Here is a 22130-nt window from a genome sequence, read left to right on the forward strand (position 1 = left end):
CCAGCAGTTGTCTTATCTACGGCTATACACAGACAAGGTATATTTGCATGATTTAGCATAATTAATTAATCGTTACCATTTCATTTCATTCATGTGACCGACCAATACCTCATGAGGCTTCTTCTCTCGAAGCTGAGACCTTGAAACTTTCGCTCTAAAAACAAGGTCTGGTCTTACTGCCAAATTGCAGCTACTGATAGTGAGGATTCATTCAGTCAGCCACTTGCATGAACACAGAAATTGGTTTATAGAACAGGACATGAATATAACACAGAAATTCGTTTTCAGGAAAGTACATGTATAAAATTTCCATCAGTCAAACAGTTGCAAACGAAAGTTTCTATTGTACAAATTCAGGTATGCCTGTTTTGTTTGCTTCCATTTAAGAATTTTTTTTCGGCAGAATGAATACACCACTGATTTCCCTCAAACACAGTTCACTTTCATAGCAGCCACATACAAACATGACTATTTTACTCGTTATAGATACACACATACACAGTCGAAGTCGGAAGTTTACATACACTTTAGCCAAATACATTTAAACTCAGTTTTTCACAATTCCTGCCATTTAATCCTAGTAAAAATTCCCTGTCTTAGGTCAGTTAGGATCCCCACTTTATTTTAAGAATGTGAAATGTCAGAATAATAGTAGAGCAAATGTATTTATTTAAACTTCTATTTCTTTCATCACATTCCCAGTGGGTCAGACGTTTACATACACTCAATTAGTATTTGGTAGCATTGCCTTTACATTGTTTAACTTAGGTCAAACGTTTCGGGTAGCCTAAATTGGGTGCATTTTGGCCCATTCCTCCTGACAGAGCTGGTGTAACCGAGTCAGGTTTGTAGGCCTCCTTTCTCGCACACGCTTTTTCAGTTCTGACCACAAATTTTCTATAGGATTGAGGTCAGGGCTTTGTGATGGCCACTCCAATACCTTCACTTTGTTGTCCTTAAGCCATTTTGCCACAACTTTGGAAGTATGCTTGGGGCCATTGTCCATTTGAAAGACCCATTTGCGACCAAGCCTGAACTTCCTGACTGATGTCTTGAGATGTTGCTTTAATATATCCACATAATTTTCCTACCTCATGATGCCATCTATTTTGTGAAGTGCACCAGTCCCTCCTGCAGCAAAGCACCCCCACAACATGATGCTGCCACCCCCGTGCCTCACGGTTGGCATGGTGTTCTTCGCGCTTGCAAGACTACCCCTTTTTCTTCCATACATAACGATAGTCATTATGGCCAAACCAATCTATTTTTGTTTCATCAGACTAGAGGACATTTCTCCAAAAAGTATGATCTTTGTCTCCATGTGCAGTTGCAAACCGTAGTCTGGCTTTTTTTTTTATGGCGGTTTTGGAGCAGTCACTTCTTCCTTGCTGAGCGGCCTTTCAGGTTATGTTGATATAGGACTCATTTTCCTGTGGATATAGATACTTTGGTACCTGTTTCCTCCAGCATCTTCACAAGGTCCTTTGCTGTTTTTCTGGGATTTATTTGCACTTTCACACCAAAGTACATTCATCTCTAGGAGACAGAACGCGTCTCCTTCCTGAGCGGAATGACGGCTGCGTGGTCCCATGGTCCCTTGCGTACTATTGTTTGTACAGATGTGGTACCTTCGGGCGTCTGGAAATTGCTCCCAAGGATGAATCAGACTTATGGAGGTATACATTTTTTCCCCTGAGGTCTTGGCTGATTTCCCCATGATGTCAAGCAAAGAGGCACTGAGCTTGAAGGTAGGCCTTGAAATACATCCACAGGTACACCTCCAATTGACTCAAATTATGTCAATTAGCCTATCAGAAGCTTCTAAAGCCATGACATCATTTTCTGGAATTTTCCAAGCTGTTTAAAGGCACAGTCAGCTTAATATACGTAAACTTCTGACCCACTGGAATTGTGATAGTGAATTATAAGTGAAATAATCAGTAAACAATTGTTGGAAAAATTACTTGTGTCATGCACAAAGTAGATGTCCTAACCGACTTGCCAAAACTATAGTTTGTTAACAAGAGATTTGTGGATTGGTTGAAAAACAAGTTTTAATGACTCCAACCTAAGTGTATGTAAACTTCCGACTTCAACTGTATACAAAAAATAAATATATATAGATATGTATAGAAAACGAATGCATGTCAGTATTTCTGTATTCCCTTGCCCATTTATTTAGTGTGAATTTATTTATCTTAATTTAATTCTAAATTACGTCAGGTTTGGTCCACCATCTCACACACTGGTTCTTCCATTTCAGGGCCCTGGGGTATGGGGCTGTAGCATCCCTTCATTCTCCATTCTTCTTATTAACCTGATATATGGCTGTCTTCCTTACCTTCAGTCAGGGTCTCAAATTCATCCTCTATGCTGGATCCTCCAGGGCTGCCCTCGGGGCTCAGGGCCTGTACCCTGAATAGGTAGGCTGTGCCTGGGGACAAGTCACTGATCTGCACAGATCTCTTCTCCAGAATCAGAACAGTGTACGTGGTCACATCTAGATTGTCATCCTGGTAGAGTTGGAGAAGGGGGGGGGGGGAATTGAAAGATGAGAACACAGTGAACCAACATGCCTTTCGGTAAGGAATCATAATAATAAGGTACACTGTTTTGTTATGCGGTATTGCTCCCCCTGTGGTGTTTGTCAACCCCGAAACCCCTCTCATTTCTTTCTTTCTTTTTTCCCCCCTTCATGCACTACCACAAAATTCCATTTTTAAGTTATATTATGTATCAAAAGACATATCCAAATAGAACATTGCAAACATTTTCAGCAGCTAGTTTGGCGTGGATGGTTTACTGTACCTTCTTGCGGTAAGTGAGTTTGTAGCGGGTGGGCTGGGGCATGGGCCTGCGGGGCGCTACAGCCCAGGACAGGGAAACGCTGGTGAGGCTCCGCTCGTCCAGACGCATGGACGTCACTTTGGGCGGGTCTGAGGAGGGAGGAGGGGAGATGTTAACAATTTTGGAGACTGTGCAATGTCCTTCACAAGTTCCAACCAAGAGCTTTTGAAATGCTTTCACTGCATTATGTTTGATGGAGTATTTAGGGATCGTGCTTATATAAGGCCATACAACTACATTTTAGATCATGCATAATAATAATAACTACCACCAATAATAACTACCACCACCACCCCTATTACCCCCAAGTACAGTGACCCACCTGTGTAGTGCAGGGCAGTGGTCAATATGCTGGTGGATGGGGGCCTGTTGGAGCGTGGCGCCCCCTGGCTGGCGAACAGCGACACTCCGCTGTGGGCCTCCACGGTGAACGTGTAGTTGAGGTGGGGCTCCAGCTCGCTCACTGCCACCTTGGTGTCCATCAGGCCTGAGCTGGCCGGCTCGAGGCGCACCTTCTTCCCGCATGGCTGGCACGCGGTGCCCTCGCAGCGACGGCACTCCACGCTGTAGCTGATGTCACTGCGGCCGCCCGTGTCCTCCGGCGGACTCCATGACAGCTGCAGCTTGCCCGCCGCCAGCTGGGTGGTCGTGGCGACCAGTTCTCGCGGTGCTGAGGGCAGGCCTGAGGAAACAAGAGCAGGAAAATAGAAGCATGTTAGTTCATGTATGATTAATGTCGTCATTAACATTATGTTAAAAACTGTAGCATTCTGGGTCATTCTAATCTTTTTAGTGTCATAATTCTTTGGTCAAGAGAGCACTTTGTGCACAATGAAAAGCAAATCTCTAATTTGTTTTCAGTGTAGGATCCACCAATGCTGACAGTGCATTAAAAGTAAATTTCCAAAATGTCCTCCTCACCTGAGCAGGGCCCTGTAGTTGGATCATCGGGAGCACGATAGAAGTCTTCTGCACACGGACAGAGCAGTGCCCCGGAGCTCAGCAGCTTGGTGTTAACAGGACAAAGCTCGCATTGGTTGTTGGACACAAACTCTTTGAAGAAGCCTGGCTGACAATCTGAAAACACAACACACAGATAGGGGAGACTTTCATGGGGACCTGAGGGGAACTAGTTGAGAAACTGCAAATGAAAATATGGCAAGGACAACATGCTATGACCCAAATGGCACCCTATTCCCTATATAATGCACTGTCCTATGGGCCCTGGTCAAAAGTAGCGCACTAAGGGAATAGGGTGCTATTTGGGACGCAAACACAACATTGTTACGTAGATGACTAATACAGTGTTTTCCTACATCCGAGGAGGAGTTTTGGTGCAGATTAGGCTCTAATCTATGGATTTCACATGACTGGGAATACAGATATGCATCTGTTCGTCACAGATATATACAGTGGGGAGAACAAGTATTTGATACACTGCCGATTTTGCAGGTTTTCCTACTTACAAAGCATGTAGAGGTCTGTAATTTTTATCATAGGTACACTTCAACTGTGAGAGACGGAATCTAAAACAAAAATCCAGAAAATCACATTGTATGATTTTTAAGAAATTAATTTGCATTTTATTGCATGACATAAGTATTTGATCACCTACCAACCAGTAAGAATTCAGGCTCTCGCAGACCTGTTAGTTTTTCTTTAAGAAGCCCTCCTGTTCTCCACTCATTACCTGTATTAACTGCACCTGTTTGAACTCGTTACCTGTATAAAAGACACCTGTCCACACACTCAATCAAACAGACTCCAACTTCTCCACAATGGCCAAGACCAGAGAGCTGTGTAAGGACATCAGGGTTAAATTGTAGACCTGCACAAGGCTGGGATGGGCTACAAGACAATAGGCAAGCAGCTTGGTGAGAAGGCAACAACTGTTGGCGCAATTATTAGAAAATGGAAGAAGTTCAAGATGACGGTCAATCACCCTCGGTCTGGGGCTCCATGCAAGATCTCACCTTGTGGGGCATCAATGATCATGAGGAAGGTGAGGGATCAGCCCAGAACTACACGGCAGGACCTGGTCAATGACCTGAAGAGAGCTGGGACCACAGTCTCAAAGAAAACCATTAGTAACACACTACGCCGTCATGGATTAAAATCCTGCAGCACACCCAAGGTCCCCCTGCTGAAGCCAGCGCATGTCCAGGCCCGTCTGAAGTTTGCCAATGACCATCTGGATGATCCAGAGGAGAAATGGGAGAAGGTCATGTGGTCTGAAGAGACAAAAATAGAGCTTTTTGGTCTAAACTCCACTCGCCGTGTTTGGAGGAAGAAGAAGGATGAGTACAACCCCAAGAACACCATCCCAACCGTGAAGCATGGAGGTGGAAACATCATTCTTTGGGGATGCCTTTCTGCAAAAGGGACAGGACGACTGCACCGTATTGAGGGGAGGATGGATGGGCCATGTATCGCGAGATCTTGGCCAACAACCTCCTTCCCTCAGTAAGAGCATTGAAGATGGGTCGTGGCTGGGTCTTCCAGCATGACAACGACCCGAAACACACAGCCAGGGCAACTAAGGACTGGCTCCGTAAGAAGCATCTCAAGGTCCTGGAGTGGCCTAGCCAGTCTCCAGACCTGAACCCAATAGAAAATCTTTGGAGGGAGCTGAAAGTCCGTATTGCCCAGCGACAGCCCCGAAACCTGAAGGATCTGGAGAAGGTCTGTATGGAGGAGTGGGCCAAAATCCCTGCTGCAGTGTGTGCAAACCTGGTCAAGAACTACAGGAAACGTATGATCTCTGTAATTGCAAACAAAGGTTTCTGTACCAAATATTAAGTTCTGCTTTTCTGATGTATCAAAAACTTATGTCATGCAATAAAATGCAAATTAATTACTTAAAAATCATACAATGTGATTTTCTGGATTTTTGTTTTAGATTCCGTCTCTCACAGTTGAAGTGATGATACAAATTACAGACCTCTACATGCTTTGTAAGTAGGAAAACCTGCAAAATCGGCAGTGTATCAAATACTTGTTCTCCCCACTGTATATACTTTTTTAAAGTAGGGGACGTGGATCAGAAAACCAGTCGGCATCTGGTGTGACCACCATTTGCCTCATGCAGCGAGACATTCACATAGAGTTGATCAGACTTGATTGTGGCCTGTGGAATGTTGACCCACTTCAATGGCTGTGCGAATTTGCTGGATATTGGTGGGAACTGGAACACGCTGTCCTACACATCGAACCAGAGCATCCAAAACATGCTCAATGGGTGACATGTATGGCGACTATCCAGGCCATGGAAGAACTGGGACATTTTCACCTTCCAGAAATTGTGTACAGATCCTAGCACCATGCATTATCATGCTGAAACATGAGGTGATGGCGGCGGATAAAGGGCACGACAAATGGACCTCGGGATCTCGTCACGGTATCTCTGCATTGAAATTGCCATCGATAAACTGCAATTGGGCTCGTTGTCCATAGCTTATGCCTACCCATACCATAACCAAATGGCCACCATGAGACATTCTGTTCACAACGTTGACATTAGCAAACCTCTCACCCACAACGCCATACACACTGTCTGCCATTTGCCCAGTAAGGCTGAAACTGTGATTCATCCATGAAGAACACACTTCTCCAGCGTGCCAGTGGCCATCGAAGGTGAGCATTTGCCGACTGAAGTTGGTTACGACACCAAACTGCAGTCAGGTCAAAACCCTGGTGAGGACGACGAGCACGCAGATGAGCTTCCCTGAGACGTTTTCTGACAGTTTGTGCAAATCCACAGTTTCATCAGTTGTCCGGGTGGCTTGTCTCAGACCATGCTGCAAGTGAAGAAGCCGGATGTGGAGGTCCTGGGCTGGCGTGGTTACACGTGGTCTGCGGTTGTGAGGCCAGTTGGACGTACTGCCAAATTCTCTAAAACGACCTTGGAGGCGGCTTATGGTAGAGAAATTAACATTAAATTATCTGGGAACATCTTTGGTGGACATTCCTGCAGTTAGCATGCCAATTGCACACTCCAACAAAACTTGAGACATCTGTGGCATTGTGTTGTGTGACAAAACTGCACATTTTAAGGTGGCCTTTTATTGTGTAATGATCATGCTGTTTAATCAGGTTCTTGATATGCCACACCTGTCAGGTGGATGTATTATCCTGGAAAGCGAATTTATATTCTTGTTCAGTGTACTTTGAACTCCTACACTTCCTTTAAACCATCCCCCTTCTCTCTCCATCGCTCTAAACTAATATAACTAGTCGTCCCACATTCCAGGACAGTATGTCAGCCATCAATACTTCGCGAGAGAAAACAGAGAGCAAGACAGAATCAAGTGTGAAAAGGCAGAAAGAGAGATAGATAATGAAAAACTGAGCGGAACCATTATGTGCATAATTCAGCCGTCTTTTAAAAAGACACCTGTGCAGATATGAAACCGTATCGCTTAGATGTCTGCTGATTTCACACGTGGGAGAATATAGTGGGAGAACTGCAGGTAGGCTCCAGCTGTGCACCAACAGTAGGGGAATCAGAGTAAGACGTCGTGAAATCTCTGAGGGTCTCATGGAGGAAAGTGAAAATGAGAAGGCCACCCTTAAACGCGCCAAAAACATTCCAATGGCTGCTGGTCATGTCCTTGCTATATCCCCTTACATGATCACACACACTTGGGAGAGGAAATCTGACTTCAGTGGAAGGATTACTGTTCTCTTCTCCACACACACACACACCTTACTTTGGTTCTTCTATTTCCAGATCCTGCGGTACGGGGCTGTGTCCCAATAATTTCAAATAGCAGCTCTTCCTTAGCCAGCTCTCTTTACCTAGGTTGACTTCATTGCTTTATCAGACATGAAGAGTCTGAGGCCCTAATTTAAGACAGATGGATAGATGAATGATATCATGTAGATGGATGATATGTTTGATGTGAGCGACTGTATGCAAAGTAGGTACCAGGTAACAAGGTGTTAGAAAAAAGGACAGTTGGAGTGTGTGTGTGTGTGAGCGAGAGAATGCTAAAATGAAAGAGAGATTACAGGCAATTGAGGATTGACCTGAGAAAGGTGAAATATGTCAAGAATAAATGACAGATGGTTTCAGTGTCTGCATCCAAAAGACAACAGGGACAAGTCGAGAAAGAAACAGATGTCTATTCTCAGAAAAATATCAGCTTTGTTTAGTTGCTGCCTTAGTTGTGGTCAAGTATGACTGAAGTTTACTTGGAAACTGCAAGTAACCTCACGCTTGCCTGAAAGAAACTGCCTGCGTTTCATTTATTTCGAGGGTATTAACTCAAGTGACTGAGACATTCCCCTTCGTTTGCTCCATTCATCTTTTGTCTCGTTGGGGCCTCCAAGTTGCAGTCGAGCCATTTGTCAGCAATAGGAGGTGAACAAAGGATATACATTACAGTAAACGTGGGCGGCAATGGTGCAATCTTTGTTTGAGAGAAAATTCCTAGCATGAAAAGAATTTGGATTGTGAATGACGTCCTGCATGCAGCCTGCACGTTGCTCATTCTTTCATGTTACCCTTCTCTCTTTCTCTGCTTGCTGTTTCTAGAACATTCACGACTACTCATTAACACCACCTCGAACGCCAAAAAGAAATGGAGGGATAGAGAAACAGAAGGGGAGTAGATTGATAGAAAGACAGAGGGGTATCGAATCCTGCTGGAGACTTAAGAAGAAAAACGGCGAGCGAGAGGAGAATTGCATTGAGTGGGCAAACGAAACAGCTGCTGTCTCGAACCCCAATTCATAGGCCTCTGCCTCCCCTCTCATAATCCCCAAATTCCTCTGTCCTCCCTGCTACTCCCTTCCAGCCTCACCAAAGGTTTCCAGCTAACCCATTAGCATCTCCTTTCACTAGCAACCAGCAGGCAGGAGAATGCTTTGCCATTAAACTCCAGAGAGAGGGGGGGGGAACACTTGTTGCAAATAGTAGAAATGCCACATGGCAACTGAATAGAGGAGAATATGCTCTTTTTGCACAGCAGCGGCAGGGAAAAAAGTGGCTGCAATGCGTATGGTCAGGGCTGTGGTGAGATGGCCTTACACTAAGAGGCAGACTCTGTAATCAACAAGCAGTCCAGAATACACCACCCAACGGGAGGCCCATGGGCCTAGAATAGAGGTCTTCACGGTTTCAACAGACCCAAAATTCCGAGATCCGACCTGGGACCCGAGTTGGTCCGGGTACTAAATTCTGACTTTTGTCTCGGATCTGGCTCAGGTCTGATATAATTGCCACTGGTGTCTGGATGTGCAATTAGCACCCCTTTCTCCCCAAGCCGGGTGAATGGGAAAGGAGTAGATTCACATCAATGGATGTGCTACATTACTAGGCCTGTATGCTGATGCTGAAAAATGGTGTGCTGCTGTTCGAGAAATGCTTAATTTGATTTACCGACTGGACCCGATTGGACCGTTAATGTTTGTGTGATGAGAACTGCGCAAGCTTGTTCTCTGTCTCAGCCAACTGCAACTCAATAAAATGTATAGCTTATGTCCAGCTGAAACTGGTTCTGGCTGCTCGCATCACGTGCCTGCTGCTGAGGAGAGCGAGTGAAAGGAGCCTTGGCCCAGGCTACTGTTGACGATGGGAAACTTTTTTCTTTGAAATAAAACAAAAAAAAGTTAGAGGAAAAACTGTATTGTGAAAAGAAGGCGACAAGAGGAATGTCCTTGGAGACAAGTTTTAGTGGACAAAGATGAGAACGTTACTTTTCATTTATATACACTGCTCAAAAAAATAAAGGGAACACTTAAACAACACAATGTAACTCCAAGTCAATCACACTTCTGTGAAATCAAACTGTCCACTTAGGAAGAAACACTGATTGACAATAAATTTCACATGCTGTTGTGCAAATGGAATAGACAACAGGTGGAAATTATAGGCAATTAGCAAGACACCCCCAATAAAGGAGTGGTTCTGCAGGTGGTGACCACAGACCACTTCTCAGTTCCTATGCTTCCTGGCTGATGTTTTGATCACTTTTGAATGCTGGTGGTGCTTTCACTCTAGTGGTAGCATGAGACAGAGTCTACAATCCACACAAGTGGCTCAGGTAGTGCAGCTCATCCAGGATGGCACATCAATGCGAGCTGTGGCAAGAAGGTTTGCTGTGTCTGTCAGCGTAGTGTCCAGAGCATGGAGGCGCTACCAAGAGACAGGCCAGTACATCAGGAGACGTGGAGGAGGCCGTAGGAGGGCAACAAGCCAGCAGCAGGACCGCTACCTCCGCATTTGTGCAAGGAGGAGCACTGCCAGAGCCCTGCAAAATGACCTCCAGCAGGCCACAAATGTGCATGTGCCTGCTCAAACAGTCAGAAACAGACTCCATGAGGGTGGTATGAGGGCCCGACGTCCACAGGTGGGGGTTGTGCTTACAGCCCAACACCGTGCAGGACGTTTGGCATTTGCCAGAGAACACCAAGATTGGCAAATTCGCCACTGGCGCCCTGTGCTCTTCACAGATGAAAGCAGGTTCACACTGAGCACATGTGACAGACGTGACAGAGTCTGGAGACGCCGTGGAGAACGTTCTGCTGCCTGCAACATCCTCCAGCATGACCGGTTTGGCGGTGGGTCAGTCATGGTGTGGGGTGGCATTTCTTTGGGGGGCCGCACAGCCCTCCATGTGCTTGCCAGAGGTAGCCTGACTGCCATTAGGTACCGAGATGAGATCCTCAGACCACTTGTGAGACCATATGCTGGTGCGGTTGGCCCTGGGTTCCTCCTAATGCTAGACCTCGTGTGGCTGGAGTGTGTCAGCAGTTCCTGCAAGAGGAAGGCATTGATGCTATGGACTGGCCCGCCCGTTCCCCAGACCTGAATCCAATTGAGCACATCTGGGACATCATGTCTCGCTCCATCCACCAACGCCACGTTGCACCACAGACTGTCCAGGAGTTGGCAGGGCATGCTCCTCATCAGGAGCATGCCCAGGCGTTGTAGGGAGGTCATACAGGCACGTGGAGGCCACACACACTACTGAGCCTCATTTTGACTTGTTTTAAGGACATTACATCAAAGTTGGATCAGCCTGTATTGTTGTTTTCCACTTTAATTTTGAGTGTGACTCCAAATCCAGACCTCCATGGGTTGATAAATTTGATTTACATTGATCATTTTTGTGTGATTTTGTTGTCAGCACATTCAACTATGTAAAGAAAAAAGTATTTAATAAGAATATTTCATTCAGATCTAGGATGTGTTATTTTAGTGTTCCCTTTATTTTTTTGAGCAGTGTATTTCCGTATTTATTATGAATTGGTTGGTCATTATTATTATTATTATTATTATTAATAATTATTGGCCTATTTAAATAATGAAACCAGTTCTTTAAATAGCCTATGTAAAGTGCTTTGTTTAATTTTGTTAAGACATTTGTTAACTAAATGAAGCTCTGTCTAATTTTTTGCTTCATATTTAGTTTAAGGTTAAAAGTTGGTCTGTTGTAAAATAAATAGCATTAGCCTATTGATGTTATTTGTTGGGTAGAACATTTGTTGGTAATAGTTGCAATATAGGCTAGCCTGTTCAAATCAAAGGTTTCATTCTGTTGAGACATTTTCGTTAGCCAAATTAAGTTGCAGCTGTAATGGTGTTTGCTGCAATAATATAAATACCGGTAGGCCTACTACGCTACCTTCACTCAAACCATGAAAAAGGAAAAACCAAAGAGGGCAAGATGCAAAACGTAATTTAATGCTGCAATATAATAACCTCTTCGTATTTTCCCTATAAACAATTACTTCACTTTCTTTTGAAATTACCCTAATAAAGTCAAGCAACTTTTGTCTGATATAGCTACTGCAGGCCTATGAAGGCAGTGAGCACCGCCACTCCATCGAACTCCGACAGTTGAACTTGAGGTGAGGAAGAATGTTTTAGGCCTACCAGAGTTACTCCTTTAATCGAACAATAAGGCTTGTCTTTATAAATCATATTCAGATAGAAAATTAACAAATTAGCCTCCTTCCGGACGTCAATATCTGTTTAGGAGTAATAGCCTAGTAGCCTAGTATTTTTTTAAATCCATGTCGGTCGGGAACATGGCGCTGGCATATCTTTCTTTCTTTCTCTCGGTCTCTAGGCCTAAGCTCTTCTCCCTTAATATTTATATTTTAAATATTAATATCATACAGTGGACACCTAGGCCTATATGATTGCAATGGCCTGATGCATTTAGCGCTCAAATCTCCGACAGCTGAACCGCGAGGTAGACAGTTTAATACGTTTTAAAAAACAATAGGTTTTGAATATGCTACACATCGAATCGTTTTTGTAATTTGTTATATATAGGCAGTTTAAGAACACGCAACTGTGGATCATTTGGCCAATGTCGCTTGTTTATTGATGGTGCTGGCAGCGCCCAGGTTTCTTTCTACTCTCAGATCTGAACTAGCACGGGTCTATTTGCGAACGTTTCCCACTGTTTTTTGCAGAACGGGTCTAACTGTACTCGCGTCCATTTCGGGAACGTGTCTCAGTTTAAAAAATATATATATTTATGCATATCAGGTCGGGTGGGAAAGGCAACGTTTTGGACCCGTGAAGACCTCTAGCCCTTTACAATATAGTTCAGGCCCATTTCCTTTACTGCCTTTCTCTAGAAAGGTCAGCACGTGTAAACTGACTCACAATCATAGGAAATGAATCCAAGAGGTATCGGTGACCACCAGCTGATTCGTTTTTGAGGAGGAATAGGAACTGAAGAAGGGTAAAGGAATGTTCCTCTGAAAGTGAGAGAGTGGTTCGTCTTTGCTGTTGGACACAACAGGAAGCGCGAGGCTGACGCTGAGCTTCCTTCCTCCAGCAGCCAATCAAAGTATGCAAGGGAAGAGGGCCACAGATTGAGTCCAGGGAAAAATTAGGGGAGAGAGCTGAAATGTTGTTGACAAAGAACAGAACAGGGAGTAAGACTCTTGAGGAAAACCGGGTGCATTTCTCAAGTAAATAAAAGTCTGTCAACCTCTAAGAGTCAGACAGCTGAGAAACTGAAGTGAGAATGCCTCCTTTATTTGCCCTTTGGGATCCCCTGGGATGTAGGCCCGGTTTGTCATTTGAGAGGCCCTGTGCCTAAAGAGCCTGGGCGTTTGTTTATAGTGAGTGACTGGCGGGTCCTGGTAGATTCTGGGAGTTGAGTGGGCTGGTTTGTCAGCCGGAGTTAAGATGGATGAGATGGAGACAGTGATAAATGCACGGACGAATGGATGGATGGATGAATAGGTACACAGCGGCCGGACAACAGAAAGCCCTCAAGCCCTTGAATAAAGTGGGGGTGCGCTAGAGGAGAGGTGCAAAACAAAAAGCCTAAGTCAAGTCCCGGGCTCTTTTGGTTTTAGAGCACAGGAGGGTCATGTCTGCCCCAGGGTAGTAGTAAAATTGTCCGACTACAGGGAGTTGATGGCCTACTAAAACAAACACAGGAGAGAAGTGAGGGAAGGAGCAAGAAAGGGGAAACCACAACTTATTTCGCAGGGAGGGGGAGTACACAAAAAAAGGGTATAAAAATAAAGCTCCAGAAAAGCAACAATGTTGAGATCATTATCATGACTAATTGTAGATATCCAGGGAAAAGTCAGCATCCATCAGATTTTGCAGGTATCGGCTATTTTGAAGCAGGTTTTAGTTGCAATGTTTGTAATATGTTGTAGTTTCATATACCTTGGTTGAATGCACTTATTTAAGTTGCTCTGGAAAAGAGCATCTGCTAAAATGCATTTTCTGCTTCCATTTTCCCATGTGATGTCACTAATACCATGTTTACATGTGCAGGACAACTTGTCATAGGTGTATTAGGGGGTGGTTGAGTAGAACAATGTGTGTATCTGACGGGGGAGGGGTAGTGGTAACCTGAAGCCATGGGGTCACAGATGGAGGAGTGGGGCAGAGAGAGCGGGGGGGGGGGGGGGGGGGGGGGTGAAGGTGTGTAGGGACATTAGTCAAAAGGATAAGCTGACCGATGGAGCAGCTGTAAGGGAATTACATCTGTTTTACAATTCCACTTAGGCTTTCATCTGGTTGTCAACTAACACAATAAATTCCCTAATACCTTTTTCTTCACACTCCTCTTCCCTTGTGCTGCTCACAGAGGGGAAGTGACAGGGGAAGTCAGAGGAGTGCAAGCAGCAATGCATGCATTAAAACAACCATCACACAAACCAACAAAGAGGTCTAACACAAAATAGATGTCATGGTCTGATTAAATAATATTCTTCTTTCCTTTCTAATCATGTCCTGTCCTTCGACTACACTGCCCAACAACAGCCACCACAGTCATCTAGGACACACTTCCTTTGCCTTTCCTAAAAGTCAAGGCCAGACATCCAGGTGGCCACGCAAGCTGGATTCCAACGTGTCTGCTTCCTGTTAAGAGGCCAAATTAATGAACCAATAAACAAAATGACTTATCAGTGGGCCGCAAAAACCAAAGGAGTGAAAGGGGGGGGATTGACTGCAGCGCAACAATGGAAAGCCCTGAGCCAACAGGTTGGAGAGTGGTTGAGGATTAGGTGGCGTCCGGTTTCCGTTGGAGCCCGTCCTGTCCGGTGGGGGGACGGAAAGTGCTGAGCTCACACACCGGCAGCACAATACACAAATCTCCACGGCCCAACCACATTGTACAGGAATGCCATACAGAGAAAATATGCACCAAAAACATGCCACGGAATAGTTTTTCAGCAAAGTACCAACATAGGGGGAAATGGAGCTACATGCCACCTGGGAGTAATGGTATGTCTGGATACTGTTAGAATAAATGGCACAAATGTCTTTGTATGAGAACACTGAGACACCAAAGGTTTATTGCTCTGTGTTTTGTTCAAGTTACTCTGCTGTTGCACTGTCAGCCATACCAGAAAGTAGGAATCTCTTTGGCCTACATATGCCCAGAGAAGAGCCATCTTTGCTCATCCTCATGACTAGCCAATGCTATTATACCATATTAAGTGCTTCCTACGAGTTTCTAACCATAACCCTTATTTACTTATGAAATGTACGTCTCAGAAAAGTAATAGGATTTGACATACGACATTGCAACCACAACATACAGGCCTATTGAATGAATTCTAAAGCAAAAGGCTAAACTTGCTCCATCAATTTAAAAATCAGTAAAACATTTTGAAATGCACAATTTAGATAAATATTGGCCACTACTCAGTTTTATGTCATCTCTTATAGAACGCTCTGAACCTCCATGTGAGAGGTCAACATCAACTTGGCACAAGATCACAGAATCACATTAAAAGTAATCACAGCCAATCTCCCGAAACTTCACCATTCCCCATTTCCAATTTCCAAAGGGTAAGAAAGGCGCTTTTATATGAACATGCTGAAAGTGCAAAACTAGTCTGATAAGAAGATCCTTAATGATTTCTTGGACTATGAACACAATGTGATCATAGGCCTAGTAAATCCACAGTATCCATAATGATGAGTTAAGCTATGGATCGCAAGGAGGGACAAAGTGTACGTAACACTGTAGGCGTATGCACCCAATCTGATCAGGAACGAAATGTCACAACAAACCAGTCTCAGAGAGGTTCCCAGAGAGGTTTCCTTCCTTGGCTCCAGCAACAGAGACTGCACTGCTGATATTATGTTGCACCAAAATAACAATTGCGCTGGTCTTCTTCATAATGACTCTCCGGAGAGTAAACTGGGGTGAATCCTCTCGTTTTGTCACGTATTCACTGAATCGTCTGTGTCATATCAAGGCTGTAATCCCAATACACATATTCTGAACATTAAAATATTTCAGTTCACATTTTAAATCAGGATTATAGGTTTATGTTTCTTGGTCAATATGTGAAGAATGGCAACAGTTTTTGCTGCATGTAAGTGTATCCACCCAAAACTGTGGGATACATATAGGGAATACTGTTCAAATTTAGGGTGTGTTAATCATTTTAAGAGACAGTTGTCAAATAAGCAAAAATACTTATTTATTTACTAGCATACACAGAACAGAGCAAAGTCTAAATAATCAGTCACATATGGGTCGTGTGAAACGGGATGTTGCGATTCAAATAGTGTCACATTCAGGACCTACACACTGGCCAACCATAATAAAACCTTCATCATTCAGAGAGCAATAGAAAACCAAGAAGGAATGTGGTCATCTTGTAGCTGGTTTACAATAAAAACTCAGTAATGATGTCGCTTATGATCATAAACTCATAGGAGAGTTTGAAAATGGAGATGTGAAAAGAGAGAGGGGGGGGGGTAGAGCCTGGGAGCAATAAAATATATGTAGACAGAGAGTGAATGAATGAGGGTGAAAGAAAAAGAAAAAAAACAGAAGGAGCAAAATAAATAGGCAGGATTTTACATTACATTTAGAGCATTCATCTTAAGATGGCTAGGTGAGACTACCATATCACAGTCGTAGTAAGTACATTTTTCCTCAATAAAGAAGTTATCAGCAAAGTCAGTGCTAGTAGGAACAGACAAGGGAATAAGAATGACTGAGACGTCTTATTTAAGATTATCAGGAAGACAAAGATGCAGGCAGTACCAGTAGTTACTGCACATAAAACACACACCCAAGTAATTTACTACCCACACAAATCACTCACCACATGGAAGGCACAGTCATTCAGCTTCAGTGTCACCGACAGTTTAACTTGACATCACTTTAGGGGGGAGGAAAACTAGGCCTAGATTACTGGAAAAGGGAACTCCTCCTTCGGGTGAAAATAACCTTACCAGAACTCATTTACTGGTTCTATCAGGATTTTTCCTACAGAAAGTATTCTAAAAAAAGAGCCCAACATTGACTGTGTGTAAACACGAGCATTTGGAAACTGAGTGTGCGTCCCAATTCACAATATAGTGCTCTACTTTTGACCATAGGGTGCAATTTGGAACGCATATAGTTGGTCCTAAGTCATATTTGCCCAGCTCCGGGACGAGTGTGCACACGGCTTTACTGTGGGTGACATGGTGTGGGCATGGACAGCTCGACACAATCCAAGGAGCAGCTGGGCCAAATGTTTATCTTTCTGTGGTAACACAAGGTATGTGTACTTTTGTGCCAGCGAAGATTGTGTAAGGAAGGGCGTTCTTTTTAAAGGAGGAAAACTGTGTCAATGTCAACAGTGAGTCAACTGGAACACACAGCATGGGGGAAAAGGGGGAGAGGGTACGTGCATGCGCGCGTGTGTGTGTATGCATACGTAGGCATGCTTGCGTGTTTGTACTGCATGCATGGTTGTATCCATGATTTTTTCAACTCAAAATCCCAAGCTCATTCAACTTACACTGTAGCTGTCTGTATTCAACCTCCCATGGAATGAATATATCCATCTGACTCTATCCACTCCCTTTCTCAATCCATCACTTCCATTCATTGTCCTGTAAGATGGAGTACACTTCAAATGGCATTCTATTCCCCATGTATAGGGCTGTGGTCAAAAGTTGTGCACTATATTAGATAAGGTGCCATTTGGGATACATTGCAGGAGTCCTCCCTAAGGAATGCCTCAGACCTGCAGTAATCTGGGAGGTTCCTCAGTAAATGGAAGAGGAATGCAGTGGAGAAGAAGGGGAGGACAAGGGGAGCCAGTGCCTACAGCTCAACACTGCACCTCACTGTTCTACCTTTACATTCCATTCCTCACCTTTTTATCACAACCTTTCTCAGTCTCTGTGTGCGAGTGTTTCTCTGTCACCCACCCCACTATACTTTCATCTAAAACTATGTCCTGACGGAAATAAAATGACAGGAAATGTCCATTACCAATGGAGGGGAAGCTGAGAAAATGTGTGTGTGTGTGTTCCAAAATCAGTGGTGCAGTAACATGCCTAGTATTCAGGTGATGATAGTTTTGTGGTGCTCTCACAGAACAGCTCCTAACAGGCCTGAGCATGCCAACACTCTCTCACACACCCTGCTGCAGTACCACACAAAACCCTCAAATGTTGAAACCTCGTCTCTCACAGCAGCTCTGAGATAGAGTGAAAAGTGGAATGTGAAGGAGAGAGTGAAGGACAGAGAGAGAGAGCATGCCCAATGGCTTAAGGAATGCATATTTATCTGATGCATGTAACCAACAAAGTCAGAGACAACCAGAGGGGGTAGTTTTCCCTCCTCCCCTGCCACCTAGTAGTAAAGTAAAGTAAATTCATCACCAGTATAGTCTCCGAGTTTGACTTGTGAACCTCCCATCTTTGATCAACATCTGTCATTTTGTCAGGACTCAGAAGAATGTAGACTAGAGGGCCTCTGATGAGGACTTGAATGCAACATGGTTGCAATGGAACTACAAAGCCCAGGGGTTGAGTGATGGTAAGACTACCTATGAGTATCTTAGAAAATAGAATGAATGACAAATTAGTAGGAAACTAGCTTACGAGGGCCAGAGGTCCTGATAAGCATGGCTACTACCAAAACTGGGCACCTTACAAACCCGTTTCAATTAAGAGGAACATTTCTGACTTAAAAATATAATATAAAGTACTTTTATCTTGATACATTTGATATCACATCACATGCATGGCCTAAGAGTAGCTGAATTTTGTTACAATGTTTCTACAATGTAGTTTGGGTTCAAGGTCAGAGATAATGTAGTGACATGCATGTTTTATAACACAAATGGTAAACACCTTCTGCTAAATATCTCTATGCAGACTCACGTCAGCTCACACACGCACGCACGGGCAAACACAGCATTAGAGTCCATGATGCTAGAGGCCAGCTCTCAGAATGCCCATCTGTCAGTGAGCCAAGAGAACACAGGAACATTATACCTTACCTCGACATGTGTCGTTGAAGGCCTCGTAGCCGGGCATGCATTGGCACTGTCCAACAGGCACCACCCACTCTCCGTCCATCGTGCAGTAGATGCGGGGCGACTCCTCACTCACTGCGTTCTCCACGCAGGCCCCCGCCACTTCCCTTAGGGCCTGGTTCACCCCCCCACCCGCCACTGTCTCAGGGAAGGCTGCCAGGCTCTTGACGGTGGCCGGGCAGGTCTTGTAGTAGACCCTGACAGAGAGCAGCGCCATGCAGGCCCCAATGTCCTGGAAGGCCAGGTAGAAGCCTTTCCTGCTGAGGCTCTCCACCACCCGCGTCTCTGTGTTGATGCGCAGCTCATTTCGGCTGGTGATCTCGTCCGGCGCGATGGTGGCCACCTTCTTGAACTGGCCCTTGCGGAAGCTGGTGCCGATGTCGGCGTCCGACTCAGAGGAGAACAGGTTGAAGGTCTCCTTGCAGGTGAGCGACGAGCCATCAAATGAGTTGCAGTCACGCACAATGAACTGCAGCTCCACGAAGAAGCGAGAGGCCGACGGGCGGCGCTGGATGAAGGTGGTGCGCAACCAGTTGTCCTGCTCATGCTCGCCCACATTACACACAGAGTAGGTGTACAACTGGGAGCCATTCAGACTCCTCTGGACCACCTCCCACTGAAACACACAGACAGACCATCAGGACTCCAGTCACATACTGACTCCGGGGATACATGACTAATAGTGGGATGGAACAAAGTTAAAATGTTCAATGCTTATGGGGGGTGCCCAACTGCCCATGTTGACATCTGAAATGCTAATGGTGTGCCTTAATTTGTTAGATGAGTTCCCGGACCCCCGGCACTCCTGTAATTTGAACCCTGGAGACAAAGGGAAAGCGTGAGAGAGAGCGAGGGAGACCCCAAAGGAACATATTAAGACATAAAAGTGGCGAGAAAAGACGAGGCCTTAGCAAAGGGTTGAAGCCAGCTGATTTTGACAATGCCATTGAAATAACACTGAGGTCTGTCAACAATGTCTGTCAACATCTTATGCAACATATGTTGATCCATGCAGCCAACTCTTGCTGGCACAGAAGTTAGACATTTTAGTGAGAAGTCTTCAATGTTCAGCTTAATAGTAGCTGCTGAAATACATGTGTCCACACAGGGGTTCTCTCTGCATGTTACCACTGCTATTAATTAAAGGAATGTGCTTTGTTGGCTGACTGTGTGGCATCACATGAACGGGGGCATGCAACAGGAGAGAGAGCGCCTCCATAACACTACTGAACAAGGGAGAGTCAAACGTGAATGACCACTCAAATGTAAATTAAACTAAATTGGACCCAAGCACACATACTACACAAAAGCACACGATAGCAAAAAACAATAATCTGTTGTGTTTTACTCTGACGAAAGACAACACATTTTCTCCTTATGAGAAAAAGATAGCCAACTTAACTCACTACATCTACATTTCCCAAAAAGCACTATATGCTCCAAACTTTAGGTCAATTGCACCCTTACATACACTTCTGAAATGAGGGACTTAAAACCACAAGTATTCTCTACCACACTTGCTATAGCTACCATTCTCTCCCTTGGAATAGTCCTGACATGCTGCCATCTAAAACCCAACCCCCACTAGAATAATGTGACCCTTTCACATATTCAACTTGAACGTTACACTTTTAGTAATGTTTATACGTGAGCACCAAGTTATAGCACCCAGAAAAGTAGATACTGGTGTAACCGATGTGAAATGGCTAGCTAGTTAGCGGTGGTGCGCGCTAATAGCGTTTCAATCGGTGACGTCACTCGCTTTGAGACCTTGAAGTAGTGGTTCCCCTTGCTCTGCAAGAGCCGCGGCTTTTGTGGAGCGATGGGTAACGATGCTTCGTGGGTGACTGTTGTTGATGTGTGCAGAGGGTCCCTGGTTCGTGCCCGGGTCGGGGCAAGGGGACGGACTAAAGTTAAACTGTTACACTGGCAAATAAGAGTTGTTAAAGTTGTGTGAAGGTAAGAAAGTCAGACATGGCATACTATGTGCTACCCCATCCATACTTCCCCAAAGAGAAGAGTACAGAGACAGGGCAATGGAAAGAATGGATGGATACTGACCCCTTGCTTGGATCCTTGTTCATAGGGCCAGGTCAGCCAGCCTAGCTCACTCCCTGATGCCCTCATATCCAACAGCACCTCTGCAGAGGGGAAAAGTCAAATTCAATCAAATAGGTCTTAACCTACTAAAATGTGATTGACTTACCACAGAAAGCTGGGACATGTACATTTTGAAGTTAATTTGCTTCTTTCTATTAGGTATTATCATTTGAACTCTAATATCTTACCCCAAGAATAGTAATTGTCTAAATCCCCTACACTTCAAGTGAGGCTCAAACATAGGCCTATGTTAGTGACTTATACAATTAAAAAGGAAGCTTAGGGTGTAATCATTAACTTGAGATGGAATATCCTAACTTTCTCATCATTCAACTTTGCTGCGCAATAAGTGGTACCAGGCATGAATGTTCAGCCCAACCACGCAGATAATTATTCATTTTATATTGTTATATTTAATATGTTCACAATATCTTACTGCAATCTTATTGATCTAGAGACAATATAAAAGTTCAAAATTCCAACAGGTAGTGGCACTCTATAATGTAGCAAGACTGCTCTCAACACACCCTCATCTTGATAAAGAGATCAGCATAGATACTGAATCGAATGCGGGCGAAACTTGAACATCTAAAAAAGTATAAGGGATTGCATTATAAACAGTTTCTGGTCAAAATCAACAAACTTAAAAACTTCTACAAGTTGCGACATTGTATCAATAGCCCATGTTCTTGCCCTGTGCTTTAAACATCCACTTCTTCGTGGTCCCACAACCTGAACAGAGCAGGATATACTTCTTGCAACAGAAACATTTTGATTTCAAATAGTTCCCAACGTTTGAAAAGTAGTCAAGACTTTCGCTTACCTTCTTTAGTTTGCAGTGTAATAAATATACCGTTAATTAATACATAGGAAAACAACAAGCGCTTAATTCCACGGGAATCCATTTGAGAATGTTTTCTTCTTATTTCTAGGCTTGGTTGGGACCCTTCCACCCTCTCATCAGTTGCTCAACTAAACCGTGAGCTCGCGAAAGCCTCATTCACGAATGAGGACGTCACCAACTCCGCCTGTTGGATTGTCATCAATTCCATAAAGGAGGGTGTGTGGCAAATTGGCATTATGGTTTTGATGGCCTCAGCCATTTACCTTAGCGACAAGCAAAGCAGATATCAATACAATGTTGGCCTATTTACCTTTTTATGATTCTTTTTTTTGTGTACAAAAATAAGAAGAGAGAATTCTGCATGAAACTCATGATACAAGTTTATCAATCACATTATTATCATATTCATATAATCTAGAATCTGAAGCAAAGACAACTGAATCCATAGTCAAGATAAATAAAATTACAAATAATTGTACTAATTGGCTTTAGAATTTGAAATAACATACTCTTGATGAATATAAGTGAAGTGAAACATCTGTATTTTCAATGGGAAAGATAG

At 44.0% G+C, this 22130-nt stretch overlaps 1 protein-coding gene across 1 annotated transcript in view; it reads right to left on the reverse strand.

Moving 5' to 3' along the window:
* epha2b (eph receptor A2 b) overlaps window positions 1-21707 on the reverse strand; it is a 33768-nt gene extending 12061 nt beyond the window's left edge. The window contains exons 1-7 of the mRNA XM_071348270.1: window positions 21548-21707; window positions 20686-20765; window positions 18589-19240; window positions 3769-3924; window positions 3170-3529; window positions 2809-2936; window positions 2342-2513 (exon numbers count right to left, since the gene is read on the reverse strand). Coding sequence (XP_071204371.1) covers window positions 2342-2513; window positions 2809-2936; window positions 3170-3529; window positions 3769-3924; window positions 18589-19240; window positions 20686-20765; window positions 21548-21629 — 1630 coding nt within the window. The 5' untranslated portion in view covers window positions 21630-21707. The remainder of the gene's footprint in view (window positions 1-2341; window positions 2514-2808; window positions 2937-3169; window positions 3530-3768; window positions 3925-18588; window positions 19241-20685; window positions 20766-21547) is intronic.
* Window positions 21708-22130: the final 423 nt, after the last annotated feature.

The sequence above is a fragment of the Salvelinus alpinus genome, chromosome 17 (assembly GCF_045679555.1).
Source record: "Salvelinus alpinus chromosome 17, SLU_Salpinus.1, whole genome shotgun sequence".
Lineage (NCBI taxonomy): Eukaryota > Metazoa > Chordata > Actinopteri > Salmoniformes > Salmonidae > Salvelinus > Salvelinus alpinus.